The 15,099-nt window shown below is 41.1% G+C and overlaps 1 protein-coding gene across 12 annotated transcripts in view; it reads right to left on the reverse strand.

Moving 5' to 3' along the window:
• Nucleotides 1-1,237: 1,237 nt before the first annotated feature.
• Nucleotides 1,238-15,099, reverse strand: part of gys2 (glycogen synthase 2) — a 42,207-nt gene continuing 28,345 nt past the window's right edge. The window contains exons 3-16 of one of the 12 annotated variants that reach the window (XM_051077893.1): nt 11,472-11,663; nt 11,134-11,319; nt 9,045-9,189; nt 8,840-8,957; nt 8,572-8,692; nt 8,351-8,457; nt 7,486-7,545; nt 7,245-7,323; nt 5,082-5,195; nt 4,484-4,610; nt 3,807-3,902; nt 3,525-3,688; nt 3,076-3,156; nt 1,238-2,036 (exon numbers count right to left, since the gene is read on the reverse strand). In XM_051077893.1, coding sequence (XP_050933850.1) covers nt 1,818-2,036; nt 3,076-3,156; nt 3,525-3,688; nt 3,807-3,902; nt 4,484-4,610; nt 5,082-5,195; nt 7,245-7,323; nt 7,486-7,545; nt 8,351-8,457; nt 8,572-8,692; nt 8,840-8,957; nt 9,045-9,189; nt 11,134-11,319; nt 11,472-11,663 — 1,809 coding nt within the window. In that variant the 3' untranslated portion in view covers nt 1,238-1,817. The remainder of the gene's footprint in view (nt 2,037-3,075; nt 3,157-3,524; nt 3,689-3,806; nt 3,903-4,483; nt 4,611-5,081; nt 5,196-7,244; nt 7,324-7,485; nt 7,546-8,350; nt 8,458-8,571; nt 8,693-8,839; nt 8,958-9,044; nt 9,190-11,133; nt 11,320-11,471; nt 11,664-15,099) is intronic. The other 11 variants (XM_051077898.1, XM_051077894.1, XM_051077897.1 and 8 more) reach the window with 11 other exon arrangements.

A 15,099-nucleotide genomic window follows, 5' to 3' on the forward strand; every position in this document is an offset into this window, starting at 1 on the left:
CTTTGTCCATGTCATGTATTTTGCTCCAAAGAGGACTGTGAACAGGCATTTTGTAAAGAATTTAATTAATTTTCAACAGATCCACAATGTTTTTCTCTGGTCCACACAAGATACTGCTGTGTCACATGACAACTACACAAATTCCAGTTTTGGGGAATTTAATTTCAGCTCAGAAACCCTTCAGTGCCCAGCAGCCTGATGATAACTATGTCAGTTAACAGAGGTTCATCTAAAAGCTCCAAGCTATGCCAGCTTTCATCTATCAGTAGCCCTATATTTGTAATGTGCCAAAATAGAGTAATAACATATATTGGGGTTTGTCACCTCTTGTGGCTTGCAATTCCTTATTGTTCGACACAGCTCTCCCAAACTCCATCCATCCAGAGAGGCAAGGTACACCCTGGACTGATCACCAGTCTATCACAGGGCTGAGATATAGAGACAAACAACCAGTCACACTCACATTCACATCTATGGGAAATTGAGAGTCACCCATTAACCTGCATGTGTTTGTACTGTGGGAAGTCAGAGGCACAGGGAGAACCCAGAATCTTCTTGCTGTAAGGTAATAGTGCTTACCACTGCTCCACTGTGCTGCCCCTGCTCCCATACTCATATAAATACAATTCAATGACTTTTCAACATATTGTTAAATTATATCTTTAAGATAAGATAAGATAAGATGGACTTTATTTATCCCACTTGTGGGAAATTTACATTTATATACTCTCCATCATGGAGTTTTCCTCAAAATACACAGTATACATCCATTCATTAAGCTGAAAAACAAGTTCTGACTGATGCCACAGAAAAGTGCATTACTGTGGTCCAGGTGGGAAAAATATAATATGTAAATTAGATGAAAAAAAAATGTACCAAATCATTGCAACATGACTTTAAAATATTCTTTACTTTGTAAAACAGAAATAAGAATCAAAAGATCTGGTAGAATGATTTGTTCCAGTTCCAGCCTCAGTAATGTGATGTATGTAAGTAGTGGACTAATAGTCTCCACCCACACTTCCCTCATCTTCGCTCTTAGACCAGGAGGAGGAAGAGGATGGCAGAGGAATGAATAAATTAAACCTCAACAGCATTCTTTGGAAATGTAGACAAAGTTTTTGCCAACTGAAATCCAAACATGCACATCTGACCCATGACTTTACTTTACTGTGCGGACATGTAAAATAGAACAGACAGAAACCAAGTGATAACTGAACAATTAAGACACAGGATCAAAACTTGTAAAATGCATTTTTTTTTTATTTCACTGTGACACTGAATCAGACACTTATTTCAACTGTTACAAATATGTGATTGCATTAGAACATACGACTGCATAGTATCTGTAGACAGCATCTTTATTCTACATAACCTGACTGAGAGGAAGCATGTATGCTGAAAACGACAGTGGGCCAAGAATAAAGCCTTGGGGGACACCATAATTAAAATTCAACTACGAAGAAACAGGTCCAGGTCTGTCCAGGTTTCATGAGATCCAGGACAGCGATATGTAGTATGGCCATCCTGGAACAGGGTTACTTTAGCATATTCTTTTTTTTTTTTTTTAATTGTTGCAAATCCACAAACTTTCAAAAAGCCTTGGAGACAGGTGACGGAGTTGAGGGTTTTAGTAGACAGCACAAGTAGAAGTGGAAGAACAGCAGGTAACAGCAGTGGGCAGGGAAGTGTGCTCTCCCTCACTAGTGTACAGTATATCTGATAATCAGATTGAAATATTTATTTCATTTTTGTGATTATTCCATGTACACCAAGCAGAAGTACTAAGGGACTGAATAAACTGCTCATAGTGAATCTCAGTTTCCTGATTCTCCCGGTTGCTTCTTCTTTCCCTCAGGCATAGCACCCGGTGCAAAGGGAGCCTTGATGTTCAGCCGGTCCCTCTCGGCCTCCTCATCTTCATCATAGGACTCGTCGTCATCATCCTCCACATCACTGTGGTGGGGGGTGGAGTGGAGGGAGGCTGAGGGAGAGGGGGGCACCGAGTAGGGGCGGGGGTAACGGAAACCCTCCGTCTGTGGAGGGAAAGTTATTGATTAAGTATACCGTTGATGATTTTCTCTTTCCCAAGCAGCTTGCAGTTCATTTGTATAAAAACCTTCTAACACAGATTGATTACAGACAGATTATCCATCATGATCAGGCGCTTCATGGATTGTACTCATCATGTGGTGCGTTCAAGTGCTGGTAAGAAGCTGCAAAATCAGAGTCCTCTGCTTGTAACAGTTTTTTTTTCCTCTTTTCTTCCTATTTTCTCTCTCCCTTCTACTCCACTCCTTTTCCCCTCCTTTTGTTCCTCACTTCCTCCCTTGCTTCCTTTGCCCCTTTTTTCATTTCCCCCTTTCCTTTGCTCTTCTTTCCCTTTTCTTCTTTCTTTCCTCATTTTCCTCCCCCTTTTTCCTTCCTTTACTTCTCCCCCTGTCTTTTCAACCAGATAATTATTAATCTCTCATATGAATATGTTTTTGATCTTGACACTACAATTAAATTGAAATCCAAATTTATATGAAATCTGAAAATTATGTATCAAATTTGGCCTCAGACACAGTCCTTGAATGAGAAGGAGAGCAACAGTAGAGAGGAGAAAGTCTTATTTCATGTAGCGCAGCAGTGTTCAGCCTCAGCACCATCCGAAATGATGTCCTGTCATTCATCCAAATGTTACACTGTCAATTAAAGTCTGACAAATGTGGGTAAAATCCAACAATATGTGCTCTGTGAGTCAGTCAGTACATGAGAGGGATTATCATGTACATATGTTTACAGGTTCTTAAAAGAGCATTTCACTGGGAACCACTGAGAGGTAGATTTCAGATTGTATCACCACAGAGATATCGTGCTTATTAACCCCAAAAGTGCGTAAAGGTGTTAGTCAGACAGGCATCATAGCATATACTGCAACTGAAATGAGTAAAACAGATAAATATTGATGCAGAGCCAGACGCACTTCCAAATGTTCAAACAATTTCTAGCATTAAAATCAATGATCTGGGGATTTGGCAAAGATTTTCATCCTCTAGTCCATTAATCTCTTGTTTGCACAGTGTTGCTCACCTTCAGAGGGGCCATGGGGTCCATCTTGAACTTCTCAGGGAAAGCTCTGCTAAGTGCAAGATGGCGGGCATGTATGTAGAACTGTCAATCACAAGTCAGCAGAGATGTACATCAGCAATTAGAAAAAAAAAAAAAATGACTGACATCTTGCAAGTTTTTCTCCCTTGTTTTGAGTTTAAAGATGTTTGAGGATAACAGACAGGAATGAACACGCCTGTTTCCATCCCGAATTTAAATCTGATGTATTTTCCAAAATAAATCCTAACCCTATTTGATAGCAGATAAATAAAAAGGGCTAAATGGGAGAATCTGTTTAAACAGGAAGAAAACAGGAGGAAACAAAGCAGTAGACCTACAATATCCATCTCTCCTGTCCTGCCTGATAAAGATCATGTTATAGTCTCCCTCTTATAAAACAGCTATTTGTTGCTGGTGCAGCAGAAACAGACCCGTCCCAGGTATCTCCAGTCCAGCAGGTCGGACAGCCTCTCTGTGCGGTTTCGTTGGATGATGCGCTGACGCCGTGACTGCTGACAGAAACTGAACATGAACTGGGTCAGCTGGTTACAGGACTCCTCGGGGGAACGGAACCGCCGGTCCACGATGTAGATACCTGCGTGAGAGAGAGAGAGAGAGGAGGGAGTGGTGCAAATACAGCCAGTGCTTGAGGATGAACACACATGTACTGCCTCAAACTGTGTGTGCATGTGTGTGTTTATGTGTGTCCATACCATAGGCAGCAGGGTCTGAGACATGCTCCTCCATGAAGCAGCCGAAACCTGACAGGTTGGTGGTCACGCTGGGAATGCCCATCACAGTACATTCACCTGGAACACAGAACACAGCTCAGGGCTGATTAGTCCATCAAACAGAAATACAGTGGCAACTATTTTGAAATTCAAGGTTATTGTTCAAGTCAAAAACAGCAGCATTTCATGTTTTCAGCTTCTCAAATGGAAGGATTTTCTGCTTTTATTAGTCTTATACCTGACTTAGATTGTAATAAATTAAAATGTTTGTGTTGTACACTGTTGGTTGAACATAACAAGACATATGGTGAAATGACCCTGTACTCTACAATGTCGTGCTGGTCAATTTTCACTGTTTTGTGATAATTTATAAACCAAATAATTGATCGGTTGAGAAGACAACTAGCAGATTAATCGATGATGAAAATAAGCATTCTTTTCCGCCCTGTTATGTTTGTTGCTGTCATTTGTTGTCAAGCGTTCAGGTGGCAAATTACAGCTGCTGTGTCCATTTTGAATATAATAATATTTTGGGAGGGCGACTGATAAAAGCTGATTTCATTTTCTGATTTGACCATCCTAACAGAATGATACAGACGGGGCTCAGGATGCATGAGCGCTTGCGTATGATAGGTTGTAAGGTGAGGGTAAAAGGCTACCAGGTGTGTATCCCCATGGTTCATAGTAGGAGGGGAACACTCCAAGGTTACAGCCACGAACAAAGTCTTCATAGTCCATCGGCAGCAGGGGACTGGTGGAGGACAAGAACTCAGGGTGGAAGATGATCTGAGGGGAGGAGAGATAGAATAGAAACATAAGGTTGTGGAAAAACAGATGGCTATTATTTGCCATTTATCAACTCAACAGGATCGACTGTGGACTGTGGATTTTTATGGTTCCCAGAGGATGAATCTTAATGTTTTGGTGACCTTTTGACCTTTTCATTTATTGCCACCTCTAAGACCATTTTTTTTCTTGCACATGTGTTTAACTTGCCACATTTAATATAACAGTAGATATCCATGGGCATCAGAGCAACTGTTATAACAACCTGACATTTTCTCTATCATCACCTTTAGTCAAAAAAATTCATTTATGCATATCCCAGACTCTTGAAAATGAGTATAGTCATAAAAAAGTATAAGTAAGACATGATATACGATAAGAAAACGTGTTGGTCAGACAGCTGTACATCACAGCCTACACATGAAATGCAGATACAATAATAACAGACGCATGAAGTGAGCATATGCGTACCTTGACGCGGTCGTTTCTGGAGTTGAACAGGCCGATGCGTCTGACGTTGGACAGGATGGGATCCGTTGAGTCGTCCAGCATGTTGTGAGTGGTCACTGGAGGCAGGCTGTGTCTCTGCAGTAAGTACATGTTCCAAAAAACAGAGAAACGTACAAGTGGTCAGACAGAAACAGAAAGGTCAAAGTGAACCAGTTACTGATTAATGACGGGATAAATGATACGTTTTTATCATCATCATCATCCTGTCATTTTAAAGGGGTTGATGATGGTGACCATTTTTCATTGATCTTTGATTTTTTACGTCATAGTTTTTGTTCTCATGCCCACACTGACAATCAATTTTCCCTCAGGAATAATAATGTTAATCAACTAATCAATCGATATGAAAGATGTTAATTGAGAATTCATATCTCTGCAGCACCCAGCACTAAAAGTCTGGTTTCTCCTCATTGTATGTGTGTGTCTCTGTGGAGGACAATGTTTACTGTCCGTATTCATGTGCAATTTGTCCAGCACATATGATCACAAAAAGCCTAAAGCAATGAAATAACATAATGAGTCTTTGAGTCAGTGTTGTGCAACTGGTAACCTTTCAGAATGTGATTCTGAGAAATGTTGATCAGTGCAGGCATTATCTAAACCCTGGGCTAATGAGGTCTGATCACAACACAGCACAACACAGAACAAAACCATCTATGCTTTATTTTATAGGTCCCACAGTTTCCTGTCATTTCCCTCAAAGCAGCTGGAAATGTATAGAATGACTTAAGAAATACAAATAATATGGAAAACAACAACAGAGTTGGTCATTTACCAGGTTAGCAGGCTGGCTCAACCTGAAGAAACAGACAGCACTCTATTCAACATATCCTGAGAGTATCTGAATTCAGACTTAATTTCCCTTTTATATATACTTTATATATATAAAAAAGCTATGAATGAGTTTGATCATTAGATTATATGTTTTTTGAATGACAATCAAAGACTGGACTAATTAAACTGCTGCTATGAAAAGGTTATAACATCTGAAGAAAGATATGCAAAAATATATATATTGGGGAAATCATTCAAAACCCAACATATTCATGAGCTGTTTAGGTAATTCGAAACAATTATTCTCAACCTATATCTACTATCTGCAAGGATATATAAAAATTTCAATGCTGTTAACACTGCAAATGTAATTCCTTAAACCTCTATTGCACTGGGCTGTAGGCAGAAATCTCTGCAACAGAAATCTCAAAACCTGGACAACAACTGGACGTAGAAAGAGAAATGTGTTTTTTCTATTTTGTGTGAATGGACTCTTAACACAACACAAAATAAACAAATTCAACGTCTGAATTCATCTTAAAAGGCTTCACATGTTGCTGGTTTAAAGGGGAGCAACTCTTCAGTGCAACATCCTTCTCAACTGCTCATCAGAGTTTGTGAAATAAACAGGGCTGTAATTGAAAAGTGGGGGTAGAGGGGAAATGGGCAGGGCTGCAAATGAAAAAAATGACAAACAGAGGAATAATCACAACAGCAATCCAATCAATCCGATCAGCAATCAGAATGAGTCTCTGCTCCATCACTCCCCCCCACACTTGTAGTCAATACCACTCGCACTCCATTTCCAACCACTGAAATATTGACGTTGGCATAAATTCATTTAATCGAGAAAGACCTTTGTATAGGCACTTTGCTTGTAAGACTCTGCTGTAACATATATCACCTCAACACAGCCAGTCTATTGACCCGCAGTCTGGGCCAGAGGAAGGTAATTAACCCACGATCGGCTTGGTTGCATCGCTGACGTTCATTCATGCTTTTTTCTCAATGGAATCCCCTGCGCCCTTCTATAATTGATTTACAACAGGGGCCATTGCTCCCATTGATCACTGCTGGGGAAATGTCTTCTCCATTTATAAAAACAGAGCTGAGGATTACAGGATATATTTCAGGTAGTGCATCCTCGTGGAAACTATACACACACACACACACACACACACACACACACACACATATATATATAAGATTAAGGTCAATATAAGAGGGTAAATATTAGAGGAAGAGACAGGTATCAATAATGTAGACATTAGATGCAGAAATGCTTTAGAAAACTGTGCCACTGCTTATTTAAAAAGAGAATGAAGAAGAAGCAGAAATAAGCTCCTGTACCTGAGTGGCGTAGATGGCTCTCTTCATTATAGTGAAGTCATCTCTGTCCAGAATGGAATTCATATCAGGGATTGTCCCTCTGAAGACAAAGCAAACAAAAAGAAGAAGAAGAAGAAGAAACCCTGCATTATCTTCATGTATTACAGACGGTGTGTTGATGTACACAGCAATCTGACATCAATGTAATCTCTCCCCAAGATCAATAAAGCTCTGGGTTCACATATAGTATCCATATACGTACGTCAACAGAGCATCATACAGCTTTTTTCCAAACTTCTCCTTCACTGTGTGAGCTGTATCCCTGTGAGAGCAAAATGGAAAACAACAAAACTCAGAAATGTGTTTCTGATCCAGACCCACGAGCTCCAGCTGTGTCTCTAAATCCAAATCTGGGTGGGCAAAGTAAAGAAGAAGTGCTTGCCCTCATTCATAGCAAATACTAAGGTGCCCTTGAGGAAGCAGCTTCAACTGTTCCAGTGTCAACAACTCCTTCAAACTAAACAGAATTGGTAGTAGTGGTTGATGCCTTCCAAAATGGCCTAAAACAGACAAGTGGAACCTGACGTGGTCTCCTGCTGTTGTAGTTCATCCACCTCAAGGTTGGATGTGCTGTTCATTCTGAGATGTTTTTCCGTTCCCCACAGTTGTAAAGAGTGGTTATCTGAGTTACTGTAGCCTTTCTATCAGCTCCAACCGGTCTGACCATGACCTCTGACCTCTCTCATCAACAAGGTGTTTCTCTCCACAGACCTGCTGCTCACTGGATGGTTTTGTTTTTGGACTCCATTCTGAGTAAAAACTTAAGACACTGTTGTGAGAAATCCAACCAGCCTGTCTGACTCTAACAATCATGTCACAGTCACTGAGCTCACATTAACTGAAGTTCCTGACCTGGATCTACACGTTTTTATGCATTGCACTGCCTCCACGTGATTGGCTGAATAAGCCGGTGTACGGGTTTTCTTTAAGTGGTTGGTGGGTGTATATCTGCATCAGAGGGATGTCTGCTGCCTTCCTGTAAGTGTGTATATACTGTACTACTGTGTGTATTGTACGATCTAATTTTGTTTGTATTGGACTGTTATTCAAACTACTGTATAGCATACCAGAGCTGTTTGCGTACTGCCTGCCCCTTCAGTGACTCCACGTTGAAGTTGTTGGTTTTGGCAGGCATAATGAAGAAAACCACCACGGTTACATCATTTCTGTGGACCTGTGGAGAGAGAGAGAGGGAAACAGAGGGGGACAGGACAACAACTAGTGATTAGATTATATGCTTATGCATGCAATACAGTAGTCCTGAATCCATAAAACCTAAGGACCTCACCCGCAGCAGGTAATTGAGTCTGGATAGTGATTCAAGGAAAATATCCGCTCCCTTGTTGGAGAACTCATAGCGTCCGGCGATGAAGAAGAAAAGGGTTTTCTCCAGGTTGAAGTCCAGATGACTGCCAGGAGGTTAAGAATTACAATATTTATTGAAGACACAATATAGTCCTATAATGAGAGAATCAAAATTTGATGGCCGCTCACTTAAATGAAAGCACTGGGTCACCTCTACATGGGATGGATCAGAACTACATGAAAAAACTCACCCATAAAAGTGTCCTCTGACAAACTCTTGGATGCGGGTCTTGCTGGTGGAGTGTAGATTTTGAAACTCATGCATGGCTGAGAACTTCTTCACATTTAGTCCATTTGGGGTCACCACATCTGTACCATCAACACAGGAACAGGAGGGCTTTAATAATCCAGTACTGAAATCCAGTATTGAATTATAACAGTGAGAATGTTCCCCACCTGGCTTCCTGTGCAGCATGTGGTTGGCCTCCACTGCTGTGATCTGGGAGACTGTGGTGAAGACATGAGCACAGTGGACCGCCGCTCTCTCCAGACAGTATCGATGGTAGATCTGTCTCTCACCTGCCTCCTTGTCAATGTTGAACTACAAAACGCACACACACACACACGTTTACTTTAGTCACTTTTGGGGAACTTATATATTTCCTGGAGACTCTAACAACTACTTGCCTTACCCTCACCCTGAGCCTAATCTGACCCAAAAGTCAGAAGTAATGGATATGCCATTCCCAATTAACTGGTCTTTAGTCTGAAACTTCCCAAGAGTAATTTAAGTCAGAGCCACACACACACACACACACACACACACACACACACACACTCACATAGAAGGAACAGGTCAATACAGTGTAAGTATCAGTCAGATCCCAGATCTGCTTCAATTTGTATTTGAGTTCATACATATCTGTTTGTGTGTTTGCATGACTGTGCATATAAAAATCTTTTTTACTATACTAATGGGAAATGATGCCATACATGAACATTATATGGATGTCAATCAAACTGCAACTTTGCCACCACACTTCAAAAAATGTTAATGTGTAGGTGATTTTAAATGGCGTGACTACTGGGATATGTTGGGTGGATTAGAATAAAAAAAATAAATAGAATAGAATAGAACAGAGTTTACCAGTTTTATTTGGATTTCATTTGTTTCTAAATCCTGGCTACAGAGTGTGTCAGAGTCAACAAAGCTGAAAATGCATATTGATATGATTCCATTTACAGAATAGCTGAAGTTCCTTTGGACTTCCTGTTCAGACTGAATGGATAATTGACAAACAAGGTGTTTGTCAATCATCCATTCAGTCAGCGAGTGGCCTTTAGGTCCATACTGACCTTTAGGATCTGAGCAGAGAAGAGCCAATCGCAAACATCACACTGACCCCTTCACACAACTCAGCATCACTAATGATGTTCTAAGCAGCTCTAAAAGGCTGCGATTTTGGGTCTGAACCTTAGAATGTGAAAATGAATCTGACAGCAGCTGTATATATGTGTGCAGCCTTGTATTACCAAATGGTGTATGAATAACAGCAATTTCCTTCTGTTATGTTGCATGTGTGCATTTGAATTTCTTGCTTTTCTCTAATCTCTAATATGACAAACAACTCGCCTAAAGCTTAAAATACACAGACATAACCAGTGAATTGTCATAAGTGGCACACTATTAATCTTCATGAGATCAAGTAGAGATGGGACAGAGGTGGGTGTGTGTGTGTGCATGTGTGAGTGTGTAAATGTGTTGCTGTTGTTATAGTTATGTGTTGCATATGGATGATAGGATTTTACAGCTCCATATGTAGATCACGGACTTTTGGCAAACTACATAGGTAGCATGAGAAACATGTTTTGGTTGAAGGTATAAGATGAACCATGTGGGGACCTGGTATGCTGTCCACCTTTCTCCCTCATCTCATAGACATGTGGAATAGCTCTAAATGCTAAAGTTATTGCTAATTAATTGGGATATTTGAGAACACTTATTTTCTAAAGCAGCTGCCACCAGTGAGGACATCTAAAACTACTGGCTGCTCAATGCTGGCTCCAAAAACACTCCAACTGAATAAAATTCCATTTCAAATGTCTGTCTGTAATCCATCCATTATCCATTATTTTTTCTTCCAGTATTTATTTTGTCTGGGATTTTGAAAATTGTTGTTACATCAAGGAGATCTTATGGTTAAAAAAAGAGTGCAACGAAGGACAAGATTTTATGTCCTCAGTAAAGATGGAAACAAGAACTGAACACTGACTCCAGACTTTAAAAGATCCCCTCAACCTATGATAGGATCTAAAAGTGAGAGGGTTCCCATTTCCGCCCCCCTTTTCCTCCTTTGTGTATCCACGACACGTTCATTCACATATTAAGTACAGTGTCTGCTGCATCCAGTGCATATGACAGAATCATTATAATTTGCTCAGTTCTGCTCTGTGTCCATATTTGTTACAGTCTAGTTTCCAGCAGTGACAGTACAGAGTATATATGCGGGTGTAAACTGCATGGCCAGTTCTCCTGGCCGCTCACCTTGTCCAGATTGTTATAAAAGTCTGCATTCCCAGCACACAGGTATCGTCCCAGCAGGGTGGCATGTGTTGTGAATACTGTTGCCATGGGAATCTTGCGAGAGCGAGAGAGAATAAGCCCAGCCCCTGCCTGCCACTCATGGAAATGACCAATGACATTTGGCTTGTCTCCAAGGTTGTCTGTTAGCTGGAAAACAACAAATGACTCAGAGTTGGAAACAGCAGAGTTTGTTACTAACTTAAAGTTGCACTCATTCACAGTTCTGTAACCACAACTGGCAGCAGGGAGTAAGACTGACTGATGCAGTGTGTTCAACATCAGACTGAACACCAGCTGACCTCTTTGAAGAACCAGGCGATCAAGGAGCCCAGGATGAGCGAGTCGTTGGCCTCTCTGTCGTGGTAGGGCAGGCCGATACTGCAGGTCTGCCACAGGTCCCCCTTCCACCGGTCCAGGTTCCAGGCAGCAGAGCCAATGTCGAACAGGATCACGTAGGGGCTGCCCTCGATTAGCCAGCGGCCAAAATGAACCTGCAGCACCGACATCGACACAGGAAACCCACTGAGAGAGAAATACACTTCAGATCTCACAAATTCATGTGAGCTTGAATATACTGGACACATGCCATGATGAGAATGCCTTGCTGAAAGGCACTCTGGCAGAAACACAACTGCTGACCTTCAACACTTTATTTGGCCATGTAACAGTGGAAGAAAAAGATGTTGAATTAAGCAGAGGGAGAATAAAAACATGTAGCAGTGCTTAAATATCAAAGTAAAACAGTAAAATACCCAAGTTTCTTTTATGGAGCACATGATGCAGCACTGCATCAAATGAAATATTTTCATTATATGAAGCATCATACACACATTTCTCTGCAGCTGAGTCTGACAACATCTTTTAAAAGCTTGGGGTCTTGAGAATCAAATGGTTTTAAATGCGGAAGCAGAAAACAGGCTCATAAATGCAGTGAAGTACTAAGGTAATAATCTTAGCGTTAACTCATGAGGTTGAAGCTGCCCACAGTATGTATCTTACAGAATATGTATTTAACATAGTGGACCACACAACATGTCACGTCCCTGGATCATCAGGCTCTCTGGTGTATGTCTGCCATCTAGTGGCTGATGATCAGTGAGTAGTGATAACTGCACTGGTCTCCTCATTGATAGTGTGGTAAACCCACTGAGAGATGCTCAGCAGTGAAAGTGTTGTTTTTACATGATGAAAGCTCATCAGTGTATATGGAAACGTGATACAGTTAAAATATACAATATACAGTACTGTGCAAAAGTTTTAGCCACTAAAGGTGAAGTGAGGATGCTGTCAGAAATAATCTAGTGATTCATTTTTATTCATCAATTGACCTCTTGCACAGTGCAGCAAACACCTTTGCCTTCAACACAGCTCCAGTTCTCCTCAGTACACCTGTACTCAGGTAGTTTGTTCCAGCATGTTGGAGAAGTTGCCTCAGTTCCTCTGTGGATTCAGGCTGTCTCAGTGTCTCTGTCTCTACATGTAATCCCACACTGACTCTGTGATGTTGAGATCAGGACTCTGGGGGTCAGACCATCTGTTGCAGGACTTCTTGTCCTTCATGTCTCTGAGGACAGTTCTTCATGATGCTGACTGTGTGTTTGGATTCACTGTCCTGCAGCAGAATTAATCTGGGACTGATCACACACCTCCCTGATGCTACTGATGAGGGGTAACAAGGGCCTCCGGGAGCTGGAAGGCCTGAAAACAGACCTACTGTTGCTCTCTATCAGCCCTTTGCCCTTCCACAGCTCTGCCTGTAAACTGAAGTCTGATACGGCCTTTGTTAACTCCTGTTCTCCTTCTTCGTAGCTAGCCAATTTAAATTATATATATTATGCAAATTGTGCTGTGTGAGCGCTGGTCTGGGATTGGTGGAATCCTTTGTTGGCCCGTCCCTCTGCTGCTCCTCGGCTCTGCGCGATGACGTCGCAGTATAAAACCAGGGTAAAGCTGCATTCACGGTGGCTCTAAACTCTGGCGCCCGTTTGCGCCTTTTGTAATTCCAATTCTTGACAGTATCTCCTGTGTGTGGGTTTAAGAAAACCGTGTATTAGATATGGAGCCACTTTGTGCCACTTTTTGTTTGGTTAAGATAACTGGGCCTGGATGTTTTCTCACACAGTCGTAGGTTTTCCCGTTGTATAGCCACATTTAGCTTAGCAGCGCTACTTCAGTTATATTTGGTTTGGTGTGATTGGTCGATTTTTGGGGGGGGGTTTTCAGTTTTTTCTTTATTTAATTCTTTCCTCCTCCTAGTCTAGTTCCTGAGTGGAGTCCTCATTTTGTTATCTAATTGTTTTACTTATTTCTTTAAGTTAAGTAGCATCCATTGGGCCTTTGTTATCTTTTTGTTCTTTTATTGTTGCTTTCTGGTTGTGTATGTAGTCCCTGTTGGTTCATTAAAAAGTTTATGATTTTGCTACAAACCTTGGACCACCTGGTTTTTATGTTATGACCTTCCCCCTAACAAAGTCACAACACCAATCTTGCTAGGTTGGACCTGGAAACATTTCAGTGTCACTTTTAAAAACAACACACGACTGAGCTGAACAATCATATGAATGTGAAGTCTGCAGCAGAAAGTAAAACATGCAGAGGAAGAGAAAGATTAAATACACACCTGATTGAATAGCGTAGCAATCCATACCAGTCATCCTCGTGCACAGGATGTAGGAGGATACAAATGAGCGGTGGGAGCGAAAAAGACTGAAATTCCGGTGCATGCTAACACTACAGAGCAGAGATGGAGTGATGGCACATAAACAGCATAGGGGAAACCGACAGAGGAAGATAAATTCTAAATAGGTGATGATTAGGCCAGTGGGAGCACCTGTGCGGCTATCCATCAGTAAGGGCCTCTGGGAGCTGGAAGGCCTGAAAACAGATCTAGCTGTTGCTCTCTATCAGCCCTTTGCCCTTCCACAGCTCTGCCTGTAAACTGAAGTCTGATATAGCCTTTGTTAACTCCAGTTCTCCTTCTTCGTAGCTAGCCAATTTAAATTATATATTATGCAAATTATGCTGTGTGAGCGCTGGTCTGGGATTGGAGGGAGAATAAAAACATGTAGCACTGGTCTCCTCATTGATAGTGTGGTAAACCCACTGAGAGATGCTCAGCAGTGAAAGTGTTGTTTTTACATGATGAAAGCTCATCAGTGTATATGGAAACGTGATACAGTTAAAATATACAATATACAGTACTGTGCAAAAGTTTTAGCCACTAAAGGTGAAGTGAGGATGCTGTCAAAAATAATCTAGTGATTCATTTTTATTCATCAATTGACCTCTTGCACAGTGCAGCAAACACCTTTGCCTTCAACACAGCTCCAGTTCTCCTCAGTACACCTGTACTCAGGTAGTTTGCTCCAGCATGTTGGAGAAGTTGCCTCAGTTCCTCTGTGGATTCAGGCTGTCTCAGTGTCTCTGTCTCTACATGTAATCCCACACTGACTCTGTGATGTTGAGATCAGGACTCTGTGGGGTCAGACCAAGGACTTCTTGTCCTTCATGTCTCTGAGGACAGTTCTTCATGATGCTGACTGTGTGTTTTGGATTCACTGTCCTGCAGCAGAATTAATCTGGGACTGATGCTACTGATGAGGGGTAAGAGTAAAAACATCTGAAGTGTCTAAAACTTTTGCACAGTACTGTATAACTAAATAACACAAAAATAATTTTAATACAACATAAACACCAAAGATTCATATTCCATACATATAAATATGTATATAATGTATTAACAACACATGTTATCACTGTAAAACACAAACTACATGCTCACTGCTGGTGATTGACTCACAGTCTATCTTAGAATTAGTAAGTTACAAAATTAAAATGACTAACTATTGATTATTAGTTGTAGCAATTGTATTAGTATTACTACAAGTTTTGGAATAAGTACTGCTTACTGAGTTGAGGTAGTGATGG

Source organism: Lates calcarifer, linkage group LG18, assembly GCF_001640805.2.
Source record: "Lates calcarifer isolate ASB-BC8 linkage group LG18, TLL_Latcal_v3, whole genome shotgun sequence".
Taxonomy (NCBI): Eukaryota; Metazoa; Chordata; class Actinopteri; family Centropomidae; genus Lates; species Lates calcarifer.